This window comes from Furipterus horrens, unplaced genomic scaffold, assembly GCF_987537825.1.
Source record: "Furipterus horrens unplaced genomic scaffold, mFurHor1.1.pri manual_scaffold_11, whole genome shotgun sequence".
In the NCBI taxonomy this organism is placed as follows: Eukaryota; Metazoa; Chordata; class Mammalia; order Chiroptera; family Furipteridae; genus Furipterus; species Furipterus horrens.
Genome location: NW_028327181.1, coordinates 59,204,786 through 59,225,556, shown reverse-complemented (window position 1 = coordinate 59,225,556; position 20,771 = coordinate 59,204,786). Strand labels below are relative to the sequence as shown.

Below are 20,771 nucleotides of genomic sequence, written 5' to 3'. Positions count from 1 at the left end.
TTGTCCCCTCTCTGATCCCTCCCCCACGTACAGCACCACAAGGTAGTGAAACAGGTGGCCCCACGCTGATGAATACCTAAGGCCCCGCCCCTTACAACGTAACAGCTCTACCTAAGACACAGAGGCAAACACAGGAGCCTGTCAGGTTGAGGACAGAGAGAAGTATGCCCCAAAAGAGGGAGCAGATCAAGGCACCAGTGGGAGAACTAAGCGACGAGGAGACAGCCAACGTAACAGAAACACAATTCAAAACACTGGTGATAACAATGCTCACAGACTTGACAGACATGATTGAGTACAGCAAACACATAAGGGAAGAAAAGAAGGCTAAGCTAAGTGAAATGAAGGAAAATCCACATGAAACCAATGGTGAAGGACAGGAAGCCAGGGTTCAAATCAACAATTTGACACATAAGGAAGAAATAAACAGTCAGCCAGTATAGAATGAAAAAACAAGAATTGAAGAAAACGAGAAGCTTAGGAATCTCTGGGACAAGTTTAAACGTGCTTACATCTGAATCAAAGGGGTACCAGAAGGAGAAGAGGAAGAGCAAGGAATTGAAAACTTATTTGAAAAAACAATGAAAAACTTCCCTATTTTGGTGAAGGAAATAGACATACAAGTTCAGGAAGCACAGAGTCCCAAACAAGCTAGACCCAAAGAGGACCACACCAAGACACATCATAATTAAAATGCCAAAGGTTCAAGATAAAGAGAAAATCTTAAAAACAGTAAGAAAAGAGATTTACCTACAAAAGACCATCAGCTGATTTCTCAAAATAAAGTTTGCAGGCAAGAAGGGACTGGCAAGAAATGTTCAAAGTGATGAAAACCAAAGACCTACAACTACAACCAAGATTACTCTATCCAGCAAAGCTAGCATTTAGAATGGAAGGGCAGATAAAGTACTTCCCAGATAAGGTGAAGCTAAAGGATGTTCATCATCACCAAGCCATTATTATATGAAATGTTAAAGGGACACATTTTAAAAAAAGATCAAAACTATGAACAGTAAAATGGCAAAAAACTCATAACTATGAACAAATGAATCTAAAAAACAAAACACGAATAAAGTAAGCAAAGAACTAGAATAGCAACAGAACCATAGATATGGAGACCATATGGAGGGTTGTCAGTGGGCAGGGGGGAGGGGGAGAATGGGGGAAAAGGTACAGGGATCAAGAAGCATAATTGGTAGGTACAAAATAAACAGGGGGACATTAAGAATAGTATGGGAAATAGAGAAGCCAAAGGACTTATATGAGTGACCCATGGACATGAACTAAGGGAGGGAGGGATTGCTGGAGGGAAGGGAAGTACTGGGCAGAAGGGGGGCAGAAGGGAAAAAATTAGGATAACTGTAATAGCATAATCAATAAAATATACTTAAAAAAAGAATTGTACACCTAAAACCGGTATAATTTTATTAACCAATGTCACCCCAATAAATTCAATAAATAAAAAAATTAGGGGGTGAAGGCTACAAGGAGACTACATGGTAATAGAGAAAAATACAATAAAGATTAAAATTTTAATTATTTAATTAATTAAATGCAGGGTGGGGGGCGGCCTGGGGGTCACAGGAATGTGTCCTGTCCACATCTGCAGCCTCTGCCCAGCCTAGTGGGGACCAGGCCTGGTCCTGCCTCCCTGGGTGATGGCAGTCCCTCTGCCCTCTCAGAACCCCAAAGGCCACTTCCTGCTTTGTTTTAGTGAGGGGCATAGCTCTCCCCAACACCACAGATACAGTGACTGCAGTGATCAGGGGCACAGACCTGGGGCTTGCCTTGATGTTCACGGCTGGGCTGGACTTAACTTCCTCAGGCAGAAGCATGTCTCTCACCTTCATAGCCCCCACCCCACCAAGCGTGTGGCAAGCCTTCAACAATTCATAAGTCTAAAGAGAGGAAACTGGTCACCCCCCTCTGCCTCCTTCACTTCTTCTTGCACTGAGAATAAAATCCAGTCTCCCCAAGTAGCGTCCTCCCCCCTGTAGGTCCAGGCCCCTCCCCACCTCTCAGTCCTTTCTCTTCTCTTCTCCAACATGCAGCCTACCTTGGGTGGGGCTCCTTGCCCCCTTCTCTCCTGACTCACCCCACCTCACCCCCAAACTTCTGCCTAAACATCAGAGGCCCTCCCACCCAAGCTGAATCAGATCCCCACTGCCACTGGCAGTCCAGGCACCCTGCTGTTGGTTGGCATCCTGACCACCACTTGAAATTCTAGAGGTCTGTGTGTGGCAACTCGTTTGATCCTGGCAGACTGCCGATTCCCTGAGGGCCAGGATTGCTCTGCACCCCAGGACAGCACCTCAGAGATGTTTACTTAATGTATAGGTTAAATGAAAGAGGAGACAAAACGTCCATGGGTAGCACCAGCCCCCTGAGCTGACCATGCTGAAATGGGCCACCAGAGGACAGAGAAAATAAAGAGATCAGGTGTTGGCGGTCACAGTGGTCATCCAGTACCGAAAAAGCCCCACTCCTCCTGGGCTAGGAACCCAACCGGTCTCCTGTTCATACCAGGGGGCCTGGACTGGGGAGGCAAAGCCTAAATGCCCAGCCCTGGCCCCTGTCACCAATCCCAGAGGTGGGTTTAACGGCGGGCGCACTGGGCACGAGCCCTGGGCCCGGACTTCTGAAGGGCCCCGCAAAACCCCAACTTTACATTTTTTTCTAATGACACCAAGTTTGGTTTCCTTACTACACTGCATAAAATATGGTTAACATGTATTTTTATTTTCCATCTCTCTCTTTTTTTTAAGGGGCCCAATATTTTCTTCTGCGCCCGGGCCCTCAACCGACCTTAATCTGCCTCTGATCCTGACTGTCCAGCACAAAGGGCAAAAAGAGCTCAGGGGCAACAGAGAAAGGGGCTTTTTCTTTCCTTCTCCCACCTCACCAAGCGGGAACCTGGCACTGTGTCTGTGGCCAGATTCTGGCTGGAGTTCCAAGAAAAGAGTTCTGAGAACATTTCAACAGGTTCAGGCAAATTTTCTTTAGGGAACAAAACCAAAGAATCAGTTCTAAAAGCAACAAAAAGTAACAAATTTGCATCTCAATCAGCTGTAGGCTAGTCAGCTTTTCACAAGTCTAATTCAATAAATTCAGTCAAAGGCTTAAATGCTCCTCTGTGATTCAGCCATCCACCAAGTTTGAAAATATTTGACCTCAGCAGAAACCTTGACCCTAAATCCTCCAGGCACTCCCAGTCAGGAGAGGCAGGAGGATTCCTGGGCCTGAAAGGCGACAGGCTACTTGGACTCCAAGGAGCCAAGAGCAGAGAGATAAGCAGCAGGCCTGTCCTCTGAGGATGCTGAGTCAGTGGGTTTCCCAGAGTCAAAAAAACCAAAATCAGAGGCAGAAGCAAAGGAATGGGATAATTAGTTGATGTTCAACCCACACCCTGACCCTTCGGCTTCACTTTGAGTTACAGGGGGACCAGTCAAGGCTGAAGGGCTTAAATACCAACTCAGCACTGGGTTGGCACAATCTCTGGGACTCCTCCTACTTAAACAAAGGGAAGTAGCCAAGGTTGAGACAGGAATGAAGCAACCAGCCCCAATGCTGCTGATACCATAGAATAAACTCAACCAGTGGACAGACTTAGGAAGAACCCTAAAATGTAACCTTCCAATACCAAGTGGGTCCAAAATAAATAAATAAATAAATTGAATACAGTAGTCCTGTGTGGACAAGATGCGAAAAGCTTCATCTGGGGGGTGATAACGTTTCTTTCTGTTTTTCAAACTTTCTGTGCAGCCTGAGAGCCCAGGGACGCAAGCAGGAAGGGTCATGATCTAAAAGGGAGGAGAGAGGGAGGGAGAGGAGGAGCTAAATACTCCAACCTGTTCCTTCCAGAAAGTCATTAATCTAACATCTCTTGGGCAGAACAGAAAGCCTGTTTAAGGAACAAGGTCTGAATGACTTTCTCATCTCCCAAGATTTCTTGCTGACATGGAGAAAGGTCTGCCAAGAAACCTCAGGCTATCAGGAAATATTTCTGAGTGGCTAAAGGCTAAAGGTCCTAAAAGATATACTCTGCCCTCACCCAGGAGCGTGTGCATCCCCTCCCTTCCTCCTGCCCTTAACCTCTCTGCTAGGCTTCCCTAGAGAATGGAACACTCAGGAATATCCTGAAAAGACCAGAGAAAAAAAGCAGGGAAGCTTCTACACAGGGTTCCAGGCAGCATGAACTGGTCCAAAACTTCTTCTTCCTCCAATGTAAGAACTCTAGGAAGAAAAGGCATGCCAGTGGTATGATCAGGGCATCGAGCTTGGGCTAGCTCAATCTAAAGGGACTCGGGCAGGGGCTGGCTGACAAAGACAGTGGAGAGAGGCATTACTAAGTTCAACCGTTAGGCTGAACTGCTAGAGACAGGAAGAGGGCAGAGGGAAATGATTTGGTAGGAGGGCAGAAGTTGGCAGCCACCTGAGTCCCACTGTTGGGCCGAACCTACTGATGTAACAATTAGGACCTCCAAATGGAGCTGGAAAGTACGAAGGTAGGAATGGGGATTAGATTTCCTGCAGACTAGCATCCTCAGCCTGCATTTAACACCAATGGTGTGGCAAAGGGAAAGGACAGACCCAGTATCATTTCCACAATTACCGCCTTGCCTCTCTTCTCACCGCCTCCAAGGGTAGAAGGCCACTGAGACGTTCTCACAGCCTGTGGGAGGTAATGTCCTTTGGAAAATCATAAGGCAGCAAAAATAGACAAGAAATTGTATCCGACAAGCCCTTAAAAACCTCCATAATGTTCTGACTAAAAAACATCTAGATTCTAGATGAACCTTCCACAGGGTGGAGGCCAAACCACTTCCTCTCTCGTTACATCCCAGCCAGAGTCAGGAGTTCCTTTTTCTACAGTGAGGGAGTGACATGCTTACTGCAAGCCAAGTGATGTGCCAGGCACTAGGACAAGCGTCCAGCAATCTTCCCAGGCGGTGGGAAGAACACCCTGGACCAGGGTGTTCTGGATCTATGACAGTCCCAGCCTCCGTTTCTCATCCATAAAACAGGGACAAGGATACGTACCCAGCAGGTGGGGCTTTTGCTAACTGGAAGGCGCTGTGCAGCGAGCTAGCATTGCTGGTTAGTTAGGTCTGCACCACCATCTCTCCCTACCCAAAAGCCCCCACTCAGGAACCACCCGACCGAGCCCGACACGCCCGTCTCACCTGGCTTAGTACACAGGTAGGAGTAAAAGCCCTCCGACTTGAGCATGATGAGCAGCGAGCCCCAGCCCAGGAGGACTGCCGAGAAGAGGAGGTTTTCCAACACGGCCGTGCAGGCCATCCACCAGCGGCGCCGATGGGCAGTGGCCAGGGTGGGCGCCATGACGCGGCGAGGTGGCCCGGCTCCGGCTCTGCAGCCACCTGCGCACAGACATCGGCGTCAGCGCTCGGCCCTGCCCAGCCCGTGCGGCCAAGCTCCGCCGCTGCGGCAGCGCGGAGCTTGTTACCCCTCCGCGGCCCGAACTGCAGGTGCGCGCAGCGAAGGAAGTCCCAGCCTTGCCCGGGGCCTGGGCCACCCACAGCGGATCACTTGTGTGGCTGCCCTCGGCGACGGGAGAACCTCTCCGGCCAGGCAGAAAGACTTTTTGCTCAGCTCACTCAGAGGTAAACTGAGGTTTGCTAGCAGGAAGGAACTAACGCATGCTCAGGGACGTGGAATTAGTCCTGGCTCCCAGCAGGATTGACATAGCTTGGGAGTCTGCAGGAATGTAAGCCTGAGGTCTGGACACCTGAGTCGGGGCATACCTGCGGGCGGCCACTCGCTCGGACCCTGATTGGCGCCCTCCCGCTCGCGCTGGAGACCCTTCCCCAGAACTGGTTTCTTCAACCACAAGATCAGCGCACCGAGCTTCGGTACGGTCCGCCCACGGCTCGCTGATTGGCCTGACAGGACAGGAACTGCCGCGCCATTGGCCGCTGTCTAGGTCGCTAGGCGCTGCGGCCACGCGAACCCCGCATGGGAGAGGCGAAGCCGGTTCAAACCGGCGGCGCGAGCCACCTGCGCGACCCCTATTCTGGACTGTTTTCCAGGCAATTTGTTCTTCGCGAAAGAAGCAGATGCCCGTCCCTCCATTTCCTTGCTCCTCCTCAATTTGTCATCTCTTTTGGCGTCTACTCATCCATCCAGTCTCTTTCCTCTTATGATCAGACATCTTCCTACGCCCCTACCCATGAGCCTTCTATTCCCCATCACCCCTACCCGAGGCCCAGATTTCTAGGTTCCAGCTCACCCGGTTCCTACTGACGTGTGTCGGGCCCGGCCGGCGCTTTTTCTGTCCTCTTTTATTCCAGCCCTTTTATTAGGACCCCAAGATGAAAACACTGCTGCACGCTGATTGGCTGACTAAGGGCTGGAAACAGGCGTTGGCCAATCAACAGGCACTTGCCCGCCCCCTTGGCGAGCAGAAGCCGGTTCCGGCCGGACTTGGAGACAAACAAGAGTGCTGGAGTTGCGGGTGCTAAGCTGGAGTCACAGTGGGGCCAGAAACCTTGGAGGCAGTACCTTATCGTCTCTCCAGAGCCCCACTCCGAAGCCTTGCCCGGGGGTCCGCCTGCCGGCGTCCCCCAGATTTCCCCTGCTGCACTACTGTTTCCCTAGCGCACCCAGCTCGGCTTCTGTACTCTGCTGTCCTCCGGCCAGCTAGAGCCCCCAGCTGCCCCTCTGCCCTGGGCACCACGCCTTGATGCTCTGGCTCCCTGTGGGTCGTTCCTCTCCCGCCTCCTCCACTGCCTCCTCCGCACGCTACGCTGCCATTCTGGTTCCTCACTTTCCTACCCTTAATGTCCCCCATCGAGGCGCTGTCTGCCTCTTTCGGGTCTCCAGACCCCTGTCCAGGCCTAGTGTGCCTCTTCCCTGCTCTCCTGATTCATCGACCCCACTCCTGGGTGCCATCCTCCCTGTCCCTGGAAGGGGGTCCTCGGGGGTCCCCAGGTGGGGGTTTGGGGCTTTTCTTTCCCCTAGCTCGGTGTCTCCCCTGTTGCCCCATCCAGAAGGACTCACTCCCGTTAGTCCCCTCGGGAACCGTGCCCAGGTTGACTGCCCAATACGCACTGTTCTCCACCTTCACCCCATTCCTGGACGTCTCCCTCAGGTAAGGGCCCTCTTCAGGGTGACGCAGTGGGCAACAGCAAGCTGCAAGGGCAATTCAGGCCTCCAGGAGAATGCGCGGAGTCGGGAGGGCTCCCGCTCCCAGTCTGATAAACGAGCTGGATCTCCTCCGAGGAACTGCGAGGGCAGGGGGGTGGAGTTCAGTTGCCCGGCTTCCTCTCCCCGATCGGAGGCTCTGGCCTGACCTCGGAGGACCCTCGGTATTCCCCCAGATTCAGCTTGGTCTCCTTGGCACGTTCTTGGAGCTGGTTTATCATCCCAGGGATGTAGGAGCCCCAGCAACCTCCTTTGTGTTCCAAGTTTCCCCAGTTCGAGAGCGCCCCCTGCCGCCGTGAATCCGCATGCTTACTCAGATCATGCTTGCCGCGGTCGGCTTGGGGGATCCTTGCTGGTTGCCTATTCATTCCCACCACGGTGCAGCATCTCACCCACTCACAAGATTGCGAGCACCACTTGACATACTTTAGTCCTTCCCTCCATCCTACTAGAGCCACCTGATTGAGGGCTGTTTCCAAGCAGCTGTTCCATACACATCTCTAAACTGTTTCAAACACATCTATAAAATTACTTTCTCCCTACAAAACTGTTCCTCCCATTCTTTCTCAGTTAATAACATCACCACCTACTGAAGTTAGAGGCCATAAACCACCCTTTCAACACCTGCTGTTACTTTTCCTCTCCACCACACCCCACCGCACCAATACAGCCATATCTCCTAATTTGTATGTGTTCCTGGGACTCCAGCTGCTGTTCATCCAGCCTCCAGTCTCAGCCCCTGAAATCCATCTCTCCACCCTACCCCACCCCATCCCAGTGAGCTGTGGAAAATGTAAATCTGACCTGTGCTACAGTTGGTCAGAAACTCTTTACCATTTGTCCTGCAGGCTAATGTTCAAGTTCTCCAACCTGACCCACACAGGCTCCTTGCTCCCCACTGGTCTCTCTCCATAGAGGTTGGTTGACCTGCCTGGTCCTAGATGCTCCAATTATATGGAATTGCTTGTGGTTCCTGCTCATGCTGGTCTCACCTCTGGCCCTCAGAGTCCCTTTTTGGACAGCTCCTCCAGGAAGCCTTCCCTTACCACTCCCCACAATACTCTCCATTATCTTTGTTCACTGATTGCATTACATATCTTTAATATCCTTGAAATATATAAATCAATGAGAAAAAGATGAACAGCTCATTGAAAATTCGGGAAAGAAAATAACCAGGTAATCTATAGGAAAAACACAGATAATGATTAAGGATATGAAAAGAAGTTCTATCTTAGAATAATCTTAGAAACTTAGATTTTTTTTTCTCTCTCAATGCCTTTACTTTGAGATATGAGGGGAAAATCTTACAGGTATAGATGAAAAGACATGATCACAGGTAAAAGCAAAGAAAATCTAACCAGAAAGCTTCAATGCTTGTCAGCTGTTCTGTTAATGACATGTTGCAGGGCTGAAAGGAATGGAAACCAGATACTGTATTCTTCTTCATCCTCTCCTTCAAAAGAATCCACACCAACCTCCCCCTAATCCTTCTCAAGGGCAGCCATGTCCTCACGGGCCTCACAAAACTCTCCTTCCTCCATGCCCTCACCCACGTACCAGTGGCCAAAGACACGCTTGGTGTACATCAGGTCAAACTTGCGGTCCAGACGAGCCCAGGCCTCAGTAATAGCTGTGGTGATGCTCAGCATGCACACAGCTTGCTGTGCTTTGGCCAGGTCTCTACCAGGCACCACAGTGGGAAGCTGGAACTTAATGCCAACTTTGAAGCCAGTGGGGCACCGGTCCATGAACTGGATGCTGTACTTGACCTTGATGGTGGCAATGGCAGCATTGACATCTTTGGGAAAACATCACCACAGTACAACAGGCAGCAAGCCATGTATTTACTATGGCGAGGGTCACACTTGACCATCTGGTTGGCTGGCTCATAGCATGCATTGGTGATCTCTGCTACAGAAAGCTGCTCATGGTAAGCTTCCTCAGCAGAGATGACAGGGACATATGTGGCCAGAGGGAAGTAGATGCAGGGATAGGGCACCAAGTTGGTCTGGATTTTGGTCAGATCAACATTTAGGGCTCCATCAAACCTGAGGGAAGCAGTGATGAAGAACACAATCTGGCTAATCTGGTTAAGGTTAGTGTAGGTTGGGTGCTCAATATCAAGGTCTCTATGATAGATGTCATACGTGGCCTCACTGTCAACCATGGAGGCACAATCAGAGGGCTCCTGGGTGGTGTGGGTGGTGAGGATGGAGTTGTAGGGCTCAGCTGCAGCTGTGGAAACCTGGGGGGCTGGGTAAATGGAGAACTCCAGCTTGGAATTCTTGCCATAATTGACAGACACTCCATCAGCAGGGTGGTGAACCCAGAACCAGTCCCCGCCACAAAACTGGGAAACCAACAAGCCTGAACACCTGAGCATTGGTCAGCCAGTTTCCAAATCTGGTCCAACAAGAGGTTGGTGATCTCTTTGCCAATGGTATAGTGCCCACGGGCATAGTTATTGGCAGCATCTTCTTTGCCTGTGATGAGCTGCTCAGGGTGGAGGAGCTGGCGGTAGGTACCAGTGCGAACTTCATCAATGACTGTGGGTTCCAGGTCTACAGACACTGCCCTGGACACATGCTTGCCAGCGCCTGTCTCACTGAAGAAGCTGGGGAGTCATCTCTCCCCCCACAATGGTCTTGACATTTATCATCTGGCCATCAGGCTGGATGTCGTGTTCCAGGCAGAACTCCCAGCAGGATTGCCAATCTGGACACCAGCCTGGCCACCATGGATGGGGATGCACTCATGCATGGCTGCAAGTCAGCAGGCGCAGGCAACAGGAGTAGACCCAGGTGCCAGTTACAGTCCCGACAAGGTAAGAATCAAGGCAAGTAACACTCGAAATTCAGATTTTAATGATATGTTTTTGTTGTTTAAAAAGAAAAAAAAAAACTTTTATCTGATCAAAGATTTTAACTTTTTAAAAAGCTTTAACCTTTCCTAAAACTATAGTTCTCAATAAAAGTGACTGTCTATGAAAAAGAAAGTTTTGACCTCTTACTTCTATTGCCCTAAAATAATGAGATACCATTTTAAACTTACCAGATGGGGTGTGAGGAAATAGATACCTCCATAACTTGTGAGAATACAAAACCACACAACTTTTTTGGAGGGCCATTTGGAGTAAGTACACAAATGTTTAATGTTTTTACTCCATGATCCAGCAGTTCCACTTCCAGGACTCTCTTCTACAGAAAAACTTGCACAGGTATAAAAAGAAATATGGACAACATTGTACATTGCATCTTTTATTATATCAAAACAATTAGAAACAACCCAAATCCCCATAAGAAGGGGATGTTTTAAATAACCTGTGTTATTTCCACATGATGGAATCCCATGTAGCTATTTTTACTAAAAAGAGGTAGCTTTATATTTACTGACACCACAAGATATCCAGGATGTATTGTTAAAAGCAAATTACAGAACAGTATACTCCTTTATTTTCATGTGCACAGAAAAACATCTGCATGGAAGCACCTGAACTGTTCATGAGATTCTCTGAGCACTGGGATAGGAGGGGAAGCTGCTCTTTTATTTCCTTAATAGGTAATACAATATGTATGGAAAGGATTGAGAACAAGACCAAAAGGGATTCAGTGAAAAGTAAATCTGGCCCCTCCCTGGTCCCCCCAGACTCCTCTGGGGAGAAGGAAAATCTCATTTTTACTTCATACATGTCTGTGATGTTAGTCCTATTTATTTTTAACAAAGAATATTGCTTTTTTTAAAAAAATTCAATCTAGTGAGAAAAGTAAAAAGAATCTTCACTGTAAAAAATTGCAAATTATAACAAAGTTAAAAAGAAAATAAATATCTATCTCCTCTCTGAGAGAAAAACGTCATTTGATGCCTTTCCTTCAAAACTTTATGCATATACACCCTTTAAAAAAAAGTTTGTAAAACAATCACAAAATATACACAGAAGAATTCTAAACATGTATCTTGATGCAAAAAGAAATGTAATTTATACAGAGAAAACTTAGTTTTATAGTTAACAGTATAACATGAACATTCTCCCATATCTCCAATATTGAATATTCTTGCACAACATAATTTTCATGGTTGTCTAGGAACCTATCATAGAGAAAATATTTCTTTAACCAATTTTTATCATCAAATATTTAGGTTGTTTCCCATTTCAGAAAAATATTTTGCAAATGAAGGAAAGAATAACCACTGGGGGCAAACATAGTCTGGGACAAAAGAGAAAAAGTCCCTGCAGCTGTCTGGTTCCCTTCCCTGACCCATCCCATGGGGTCCCTGCCCAGGCCTTCCAGGCCATCCCCGGAACAACTGGCCTCTACCTCGGACATTTCCCGGTACAAGGGCAGAGGTCCTGGTAGGTCTTTCCTGGCCCTGGGACCTTTTTTCAGCCCAAAACACAGTCTGATGCAAGGGCAGTTTGGATGCCTATCCCTCTATCCATAGTCTTCCCATTCCCCAAATTCATGGTCCTCAGGGCTCTGGAGGCCCAGAGATGGGTACTACATTCTCATACTGGGGCTCCTCCTGCCCTTCCTCATCAGCCAGCTTCTGGGGATCCTGTTCTGGGGAGCCACCCTTGGGGACCGACTCTTGGATGCTCCCTGAGCCCTGGATGCCATCCCTCATTCCCCTGGCCACTTCCTCTGGCCCAGTCCCTGTAGACTCCAAGGCCCCAGTGAGCTCCTCATCTGGGGCTGAACCAGGGCTCTGACTGGCAGCGCCAGAGGCCAGCCTGGAGCTGCCCTTGTTCCGACTCAGTGCCCGACGTGGAGGCTTGGGGATGGCACTCTTGACCTTGGGTTCTGCCTGGCCTTTCTGGAAGCTACCAAAACGGCGGAGGACAAACCGGACTGGGCCCTCAGATTCCCGGGGTGTCCCTGCCAGCATGTAGATTGTGGTTACGGAGCCTGAGCTCTCCTGGACGCTGCCTTCAATGGCTTCCACACGCTCAGCCACTGTCCGGCCACCAAGTGGGAGCCGGCGGTGGCCGATGGTTGACTCCCTGGGGCTGGGTGCCCCAGGAGGGGCTTTGTCTCTTTCTGCTTGCTCAGGGCCTGTGGGCTCAGCCTCCTGGCTTTCAGGACCTGGCTGGGCCCCCCGGGAGAGCCTCTTGGGCTTTCGGAGCGGGCTGGAGAGCTCCACTGAGCTCCGGTAACTCTGCTGTGCAAACTTGGTGCCTTCAGCAAAGGAGACAGATGGTCGCTTGGCCCGTGCTAGGCTGGAAGTGCGCGGGATGGTGAATGGTGTGGAGGAATCCTCAGGGAGAGGGAAGGGACCTCCAACCAGGCTGGCTTCTGGCGACTCTGCTTGGGTCACAGGGACTATCTCTGGCAGAGGAGACAGAAGAGCTTGGCCAAGGCTGATTGGCCACCCCATCCCACCCTGTTTACCCAGGTCAGCATCTTCTGGGAGGCCTCAGAAATGGGGCAGGGTAGAGGGTGAGGACACAAAGAGGCAGGGACAGGCCCTATTCAACAGACATTACTTCTACACTCTTTTCTCCCCTCCCTCCCTACTATGAGCTAATGCCATACTCTAACCAACCAAGCCCCTTTCACTTCTGGGCCTTTGTGTACATTGTTCCCTCTTCCTGAAACACCATTCCCACCTCTCCCTAACTTTCACTTGCTAACTCCTAATTCTGCTAGACTCAACTCCAATATCACTAACACTGAGACATCTTCCCTGACCCAATCTCCCTTGACATGGCTGGATTATAGCCCTTCCTTGTACGTCTCCCATCAAAGCACATATTACTCTGTCCTACAACTGCCTGATTACCGCCGACCAGACTAAAAGTTTGGTAAGGATGGGACTCTTGTTTCCATTTTATATACCACAGTAGAGGTGTGTACACTTTATAGAAGTAGTATAACATAGGGGATAATTATTTCTGTAGGACAAAGGGATCAGAAGGACTCCCAGAGACCCAAGCAGGATTTGAAGTAGACCCAGGGGCTTATTGGGTGGGCTACCTTCGTGGGGTGGCACACAGTAGGCAGGACCATCATCCTCCACTCCAGACTCGGAATCAGAAGAGAAGGAGTCATCTGAGGCCCAGCCAGCAGAGGGCGGCTCAATGAAGCTGTGGTTGAAAGGGATCTCCGGGTCGTGGTGGGAGACTGCAGGGGGTTCCAAGTCAGGCGCAGAGCCTGATGGGAAGCCTTGTCCCATTCCAGCCCCCAACCCTCAGTGCCCACCTACCTGTCACCCAGGGAAGCTTGTGGCTGCTGAGGGAATTGCAGGGCAGTGCAGAGCCCAGGCTGGTCAGTGCCCCCCAGACCTGAAGCTTCATCCTGGACACAGCAGCTCCATCTCTCACTGGCCTGAGGAGGGTGGTCAGTGTGTGAGACCCCTGGTCGGGGTAGGATGGCAGCAGGAGAAAAAGGTCAGGACCATCCTAGTCCCTCAGTGAGCCTGAGACTTGGGCCTGCCACAGAGGGCAGCATGGCTCTAAAGTCAAATAGACTTGGGCAGAAGCGCTGCTCAAACTTTACCTCTTTCTGGGCCTCAATGACCTCATCTGTAAAATGGGGACAACTACGATCTATCAGAGCTTTTTTCAGGACCCCGCACAGCACCAGGCACCAGGTGGGGTTCCCCAAAATGCAGCTATGTGCTATCATCATCCTAGCTGAGTCCCCACTCACATGGCTTTCTGGAAGTGACACCACCTCCAGAAAGCCTGCCCTGGGCCCCACCTCCATGCTGGAAGTGACTGCTTCATTCCTTACGGCGCCTCTGACAGCCTTTGCACATGTCCTGGTCCTCATGTGAGGGGCTTCTTCCCCACCCCTGGCTCTATGCCCCAGGGGACAGGCTACTAGGCCAGCACATAGGATGATATACTTGAGGATTAGTGCATGAACTATACGAGAGCACCGGGCAAAGAGTCCAGAAAACAGGACCCAAGCTCTGTGTGTGCCAGCAATCAACCGAGTCACCTTATCAGTGCCCTCTGTCCTATGCTAATCCTCTTGCCCCCACACTCCCTTCTCCAAACCTCTGTGCTGTGGTGAGTCTCCAAGGAGCAGAGAAACATAATGAGATTTTATAAAGAAACAAAGCTCTTTGGGAGTAATGGTCTATAGCGGGCTGCAAGGCCAAACCCTTCCTCTTCTTTTCTGGGAAAGCCACGTTCTCTGCTAAACCACTACTCTGACCCTGACGTCACTCTCCTTTTTGGAGCGCGTGAGGCCTGGTCTCTCCCGCTCCCTGCCCCAGAGCTGCCTGCTGCTTTTGCCTTCGCACCCTCCTTCTCTGGCCCCTGTTAGTAAACCCTCAGCCTCATGCTGTGGGTTTGAGTTTCAGCAACCCGGTGCCCCTGCTCGTGCGACCCCCACTGAACACTTCTGAGGAAGACAAGTGGCTGACCCACGGCCACTGACTGCCACTACCCCATCAGTTCTGACCTAAATGTGTGACAAGGCCAGCCCTTCCCCACACCTAAAAGGAAAGCCAGTGTTCACCTGTCCTTGGGGTCCAAGCGGGCGGCCCAGCAGCAGCAGGCACAGCAGGCCATGCCCAGGAGGAGCAGCAGCAGAGGCACAAGGATGCCAGCAATGAGGGCGACATCTTGGCTGTGAGACCCTGGTGGTGGGGGTGGCAGTGAGCAATAGTCAAATATTCAGGGCCATCCTGTCTCATCTCTAGTTGAGCTGCCTCTTCCCCAGAGTCTTCCACTTATGGGTCCCTCTTCTGAGAGACATAGACTCTGCTCAGCCTGGAGGCCCCCTCCTCCAGGCAGCCACCCTGCTGGTCTGTCCTGTTCTGATGGTCCATGGTCTGTTCCACAAGCCCTTGCCCCTAGTTCTTATGACTGATGCACATCCCAGTGTCCAGCCCCTATCTGCTTATTTCCTGGGTGCTAGCCTGGTCTCCCAGGGGACACAGGCTCTGTCACATCTTCAGGGGACCCCAACGCATCCATACAGATTTCAGGCATAGAGAATGTCTCTGAAGTGGGCTCAGCCTCCCTGGAAAATGATGAATTTCTGGGGCTCATGTAAAGGGCCTACCATTCCCTGGTTACTGTACTTGCACCCTCCTTTCCACCTTACCCAGTTGGCAGACCCCAGAGACAGGGTGGCAGGGTCCCTCTGGGCATTCACAGGGAACAGAGCAGTTGTTTCCATGGAAGCCAGATGGGCATGAACTGTTGCAGCTGTGGGTGACAAGGAGAGACAGGCTGAAGACTGGGTGAGAAGGGGTGGAGGTGGGCAGGGGAGAAGGTAGATTTCTGGGCACTGCTCTCTACCCGAGCTATTCAGACTTCCCTGGATGGTGCCTGGGCTGACTCCCCCTGCCTCTGAGCCATGTTTTCAGTAGCCCTGGCAGCATTTGGGAGAATCCCTCAGCCCTTAAACCCTTCTTCTAGGGAGACCACCCACAAGCTGTTCCTTGGCTCCCAGCCCCAGGGTATAACCCTTGGGCAGAGTCCACTTCTCATGATCCTCATCCCTTACCCACCCAGCTATAATGTGGACTAAGCAAGATGTCAATAGCATGCAGAGATGTCCTCAGGGTCTGGAAGTGTGAGCCAGGTCCAGCCCTGACCCTACCTCTCCAGGGCTTGGTCCTCTCCTCTATAAAATAAGGTCTCTTCCATGTTATACTAGATTCTGTCCCATAGCTGGAAAACCAAACACTGGAGACATTGACAAGGATTATGTTTTACTACTTTAAAACCTTAGGAAAACAACAGTGGAGGTTGGAGTCTACCCGTAAACAACTTCCCCATCTAGGTAGAGAGCCAGGCTTTTTACATTAAGCGTTACTCTGACCCTCCTTTGGAAGACACAGACCCCAGAACAGGAAGAATAACGTCTCAGTTACAAGGATGCTGTGTGGGTATATGGGAGGTCAAGAAGCCTGGGAAGGGGAGTTATGGAAACAGAGGCCTGACCTTGGCCCCTACTTCTCTGCCAGGGCCCCAGTCCTCACCTGGGTCCCCAGTAGCCAGCGTTGCAGACACATTTCCCAGTCACAGCATCACAAGCCCCCTGAACACAGGTGGGGCAGGTCAAGCCACAGCCCTCCCCAAAGGTGCCACTCGGGCAGGGGTCTTCACACCTGAGGTGAGGCAAGACTTTGAATGGGGCCCTACCCATCTTCGCCCATGCTTCTGGACTCAGGAACCCAACTGTGGATCCTCAGCAGTGAAACTCAGGCACAAACAGGGCCTTGGAGCTGGGGCCAAACCCAACAGGTGACAGACTAGAGATCCCTGGAGGGAGGAGAGGGCAGGAAGCCCGAGTGGCAGGGAGCTGGAAGAGAACCCTGCCCAGGGCCTCATCAGCATCCATCTCTCTCCCTTCAGTCTTTGCCAGGTGGCACGCCCTGGAGGGCTATGTAACTGTGTGTTTAGGAGAGGGGATGCCTATCCCAGAGGGAGCAGCTGGGGTGAGGATACTGAAGGAAGGTGTACCCCACCCTGAGCAGGCTGGCCCCTTACCTGGGCCCCAGCCAGCCAGGGTCACAGCTCTGACAGTGCCCGGTGTCTGGCTGACAGGCCTCTCCAAGCCGGCAGTGGGGGCACTGCTGCCCACAGCTCTCGCCAAAGGTGCCAGGTGGGCAGGGCTGGTGGCACTGGGTCCCATTCCAGCCAGGCTCGCAGGACCCACAGTTGCCTGTGTCTGCAGAGCACGGCTCATTCCTCTTGCAGTGGCCACAGCTGGGAAGAGAAGTTCATGGGAAACGCTCAGGGCAAATGGAGTGCCCAACTAGGTCTTCAGGGGCACTGGAGGGCACCCATTTCCCAGCTAAATCATTCAGGCAGGTCTGAGCCTCAGCTTCCCCATGTTGTACTACAAAAGAGGCTCAACAAATGATCCCTGCAGACTCTAGCAGAATTCCAGCCCTCTCCTCCTAACCCCTCATATCAACCCAGCCAGAACAGCCACATTACCACTCCAACCTTTGCCTCCCCTCTGCCCAGCACCCTTCCACCCATGCTATCCCTGATGTTGGCAGAGATGGGCCTCGGTAGTTTATCTCCTATCCTATTACATGAAAATGAATTAAAATAAAAGCATTTTAATATCTGCTTTTACCTCTATAATTTCAAGTTTATCTTATCTTTAAAAGTTTCACCCAGTTGTATTGAGATATAATTGACATACAGAGCTGTATAAGTTTAAGGTGTACAGCATAATTGACTTGACTTGCATATACTGTGAAATGATTATCACAAAAAGCTTAGTTAATATTCACTATCTCATATAGAGACAAAAAAAAATTTTTTTCCTTGTGATGAAAACTCTTAGGATCTTAGCAAGTTTTCCAATTAGGTTCATATTATCTTAATTTCTCATTGATCCTTAAGAGTTACTTGAAGTTTCTCCCTCAGATACTTAATTATCTGGAATCATACACTTTGATTAGACTCATTAGTCAGGGAGAAGGAGATTTCATAAAATCAGTTTAGCATATCACGACCAGCAGCAAAAAAAAAAGACTAGAAAACATTACAGTATATTGCATATTATATATTCACATATTACATACATGACACATGTAGTAAAGGTAAATGTGTTGTCTGGTTAAGCTTTTACTTCAGTTATACATGTATGTATCAGTGTGTGTGTTACTACATGACACATGTGGTAAAGGTAAATGTGTTGTCTGGTTAAGCTTTTACTTCAGTTATACATGTATGTATCAGTGTGTGTGTTAGGTGGGATGTAAAACGTATTATTGTGAGTGGAGCTGGTCAAAGCTTGAAAGTCACTTCGTCTCAAAGGGACCATGTAATCATTTTGTCACGTGATTCATTCTTTATCTGTTTCTACGTATAGCTTACTATACTAGCATTTTGTTGTTGTTGTTGTTAACAGTAACCGCATGAAAAGGGTGTGGGAGGCCAGACCTGGGGCACGGAGGGTCTTTTATCCACAGCCTTTCACCCAGTCCTGGTAGATTTTTATGGAGAGCACCGCGCAGCTTTCTCCCTCCTGCCCTTCACACTCCCTCCATCTCTTTCTCCCCTTCACATCCTCTGCCTCTTTCCCCCTGCGCCCCGGTGCCCCTCGCCCCCGCCTGCCTCGCTCACCGGTGGCTGCACTGCGCCCCGTAGTAGCCCGCCGGGCAGCGCAGCTCGCAGCGTGCGCCGTGGAAGCCGGGCGGGCAGGCGCATTGGCCGGAGGCTGGGCTGCAGCGGCCGCGCACACACTCGCACTGCCGCCGGCAGTCGCGGCCCCACCAGCCCGGCCGGCAGACGCAGAGGCCCGACTCCTGCGCGCACGGGGAGCCATTGCAATTGCAGCGGAAGCTGCAGCGGCGGCCCCACCAGCCCGCCTCGCATAGGCAGGAGCCCGTGTTCTGATCACAGCGCGCTCCCACTTTGTTGCATTGGCACCGGTTGTGGCAGCTGATCGACCACCAGCCGGGCTCGCAGTAGCACGCCCCAGTCTTCGGGTCGCAACGTCCCTGAGGGCTGCAAGAGCACTCGAACTCGCAGCGGCTGCCCCAGCGGTTGGCCTGGCAATGGCATGCGCCAGTGTCAGGCTCACACTGGCCATGAGGGTGGCAGGCGCAGCTCTCACGGCAGTCGGGGCCCCAGTACTGGCCCGGGCAGCCTGCGGGCAGGGAAGGGAGGGGGTGGGGAGAAACAGAAGGGGGTCAGTGGGCTTAGGCCTGGCACGGATGTAGGCTCTGGACTCCCTTCCACAATGAAGAAGGGCCCTAGGCCCATCCTCCAAGAGCCAGGAACAGACCCTTGGACCATCTGGTATCATATCCCTCCAGAGCAAAGCTCACTTCCTGCCCCAGACTCTGAACTACAAGAGCCCTTAGCCGTGACCCAGCCTCTGACTTCCAGAACACACTTAAAGATCCTGAGTGGGAAAGGGGCTTGCCCAGAGTCACAAAGAAAAGGAGGGCACTTCATTCATGCCCCCTCCCACCTCTCATTGGGTTCCTCCACTGGGCTGTAAATGAGCTGGGCCCAGTGCAGACCTGGACGCTGCCCACCAGGGTCTTCTCTCAACCCTGATTCCTGATGGCTGCCCTGTGGTTATCCTGCCCACCAACCCCTTTCCCACGCCCTTCTTTTCTGCCAGAGAGGACAGACAGCCTGGCCAGAGCCCTGTGTCCACCCTCCACACATGGATAAGGTATATGCGGGGGAGACAGAATGCATTCATTTTGTAATTAACAGGAATCACCAGCACCTTTTCTGAGTTGAAAAGGAAGGTGCAGGGCCCAGAACTGAAACTGTGCATAGGGCTCTGTGGATATAAGTAAAAACCAGATGACTCAGGGCATCTCCCAGGAGTGTCAGTTGCTGTCCCTAGGCCTCAATTTCCTCAGTTTGGAGAGGTTCTGGCCCTGCTGCCCTACCTGCTTTGCTTCCCTGCTCTCCTAGGTCTGCCCAGCAACTTCATCCCCCAGGCGAGACTCAGGACTCACGGGAGTTGCACTGGGCCCCGAAGAATCCAGGTTTGCATCGACAGAGGCCTGGTTTCACGCACACTTCGTCTTCCCGGCAGGCATCAGGCCCCTCACAGACAGCTGAAAAACACCCCGCCCAGGTCAGAAAGACTGGGGCTTGACCAGGGGACATTCTGCCCTCTCACTGGCTCCTGGTTCCCTGCTCACTCAACAGCTGTCCCCTCAGGGCTGGGTGTATATGTCATAGGATGGACTCCAGCTCCAGGGCTCAGGAGGGGAAATAGGCCCCAGGAGGGCCTGTTGGTCTTGGCTACTCACGGATGGTGCATTCTTGATCTTTCTGCTTCCAACCTGGGCAGCACTGGAGCTCAGTAGAGGGGCTGTGGGGCAGAGAGGGGTCAGCCAGGGGGTAACCTGGTTTCCAAGGTGGTTCACTGTCTCTGGCTGAGGTATGGGAGGCTGCATCAGCCCCTTCAGGCAGGCCTAGTTGAGTCGCAGCCCCACTGACCCCAACCCCTTCCCTCTCCTTCCCTGGCCTTTCCACCATCCATCCTGACTGTCCACCCCCACCCCCCACGGCTGTTCCCAAGCCTCCCTCCCCGCAGCCCCATAACCTCTTCCCTCAAGTCCTCCCCGACCCCCATGCCTCAACACCAGATCAGCCACCCTCCGCATCAGACTCCCACAATATCCACCTGTCGGCCATGCAGACATGCCGCCCATTAGGGTCCAGCTCAGACCCCTGGGTCCTCAGAGTCCAGAGCAGTAGCAGTGGGAGCAGCAGCCTCAGCCCCATGGCGGCCAGTGCACTGAGAGGGTTTGAGTTAGTCTGGCCCCCACAGCTCCCAGCCCCCTTCCTGTTTCCTCCCAAGGCTTTTCCTGAGGAAACCAGGCCGGAGAGGCGGGCTGCCATGAGGCACCTCCCTGAGAGGGTGGCATGCAGGTACGGGGGAGACTGGCGATATTAGAGAAGTAAAAGGGAAAGGAGGATCATGAGTGCTGAGTTAGGGCTTAAGGGGCTGCTTTCAGTTTGGAGGGAGCAGGAAGATGAAGCTGTAAGTCATGGGGTATTGGGAACAGGCGAGGGGGTGGGGTGAGGGGGGCAGCTACAGTTTTCCATTAAGTCATATCCTCAGTGAGGCTCAAGCGGAGAGAAGCCTCCCCACCCAGTGATGACCAAGGAGACACTGTGAGGCAACCACAGCCTGCCCTCGCTCCTG

General features: G+C 51.6%; 2 protein-coding genes and 1 pseudogene across 6 annotated transcripts in view; all 3 read right to left on the bottom strand.

Moving 5' to 3' along the window:
* Positions 1–7,358, bottom strand: part of SLC43A2 (solute carrier family 43 member 2) — a 49,149-nt gene extending 41,791 nt beyond the window's left edge. For 2 of the 4 annotated variants that reach the window (XM_090257646.1, XM_090257649.1), the window contains exons 1-2: positions 6,251–6,319; positions 5,184–5,381 (exon numbers count right to left, since the gene is read on the bottom strand). In XM_090257646.1, coding sequence (XP_090113772.1) covers positions 5,184–5,343 — 160 coding nt within the window. In that variant the 5' untranslated portion in view covers positions 5,344–5,381; positions 6,251–6,319. Of the gene's footprint in view, positions 1–5,183; positions 5,382–5,765; positions 5,846–6,250; positions 6,320–7,071 lie in introns of those variants that run through there. The other 2 variants (XM_090257648.1, XM_090257647.1) reach the window with 2 other exon arrangements.
* A 1,173-nt stretch (positions 7,359–8,531) lies between these two features.
* On the bottom strand, positions 8,532–9,924 carry LOC149997883 (tubulin alpha-1B chain pseudogene; annotated as a pseudogene).
* Positions 9,925–10,147: 223 nt separating this feature from the next.
* Positions 10,148–20,745, bottom strand: SCARF1 (scavenger receptor class F member 1). 2 transcript variants are annotated; one of them, XM_090290763.1, is made up of 11 exons: positions 20,247–20,745; positions 19,870–19,931; positions 19,570–19,671; positions 18,212–18,737; positions 16,616–16,834; positions 16,105–16,233; positions 15,222–15,325; positions 14,631–14,751; positions 13,366–13,487; positions 13,137–13,283; positions 10,148–12,488 (listed from the first exon to the last, which is right to left on the bottom strand). In XM_090290763.1, exons 1-11 carry the CDS (start codon positions 20,462–20,464, stop codon positions 11,632–11,634), a joined length of 2,607 nt encoding a protein of 868 aa, XP_090146889.1. In that variant the 5' UTR covers positions 20,465–20,745; the 3' UTR covers positions 10,148–11,631. The 2 variants fall into 2 exon arrangements, with proteins under 2 accessions (XP_090146889.1, XP_090146890.1); XM_090290764.1 differs by lacking the exon at positions 16,105–16,233.
* Between the last annotated feature and the right edge of the window lie 26 nt (positions 20,746–20,771).

Bases quoted from the DNA above. Each gene is read 5' to 3' on its own strand.
- SCARF1 (XM_090290763.1), bottom strand. From the start codon at position 20,464: ATGGCAGCCCGCCTCTCCGGCCTGGTTTCCTCAGGAAAAGCCTTGGGA. The intron at 19,672-19,869 runs GTGAGTAGCCAA...GGTGTTTTTCAG, and splicing joins AGATCAAGAATGCACCATCC to CTGTCTGTGAGGGGCCTGAT. The intron at 12,489-13,136 runs GTAGCCCACCCA...CTCCTCTGCCAG, and splicing joins CTGTGTGCCACCCCACGAAG to AGATAGTCCCTGTGACCCAA.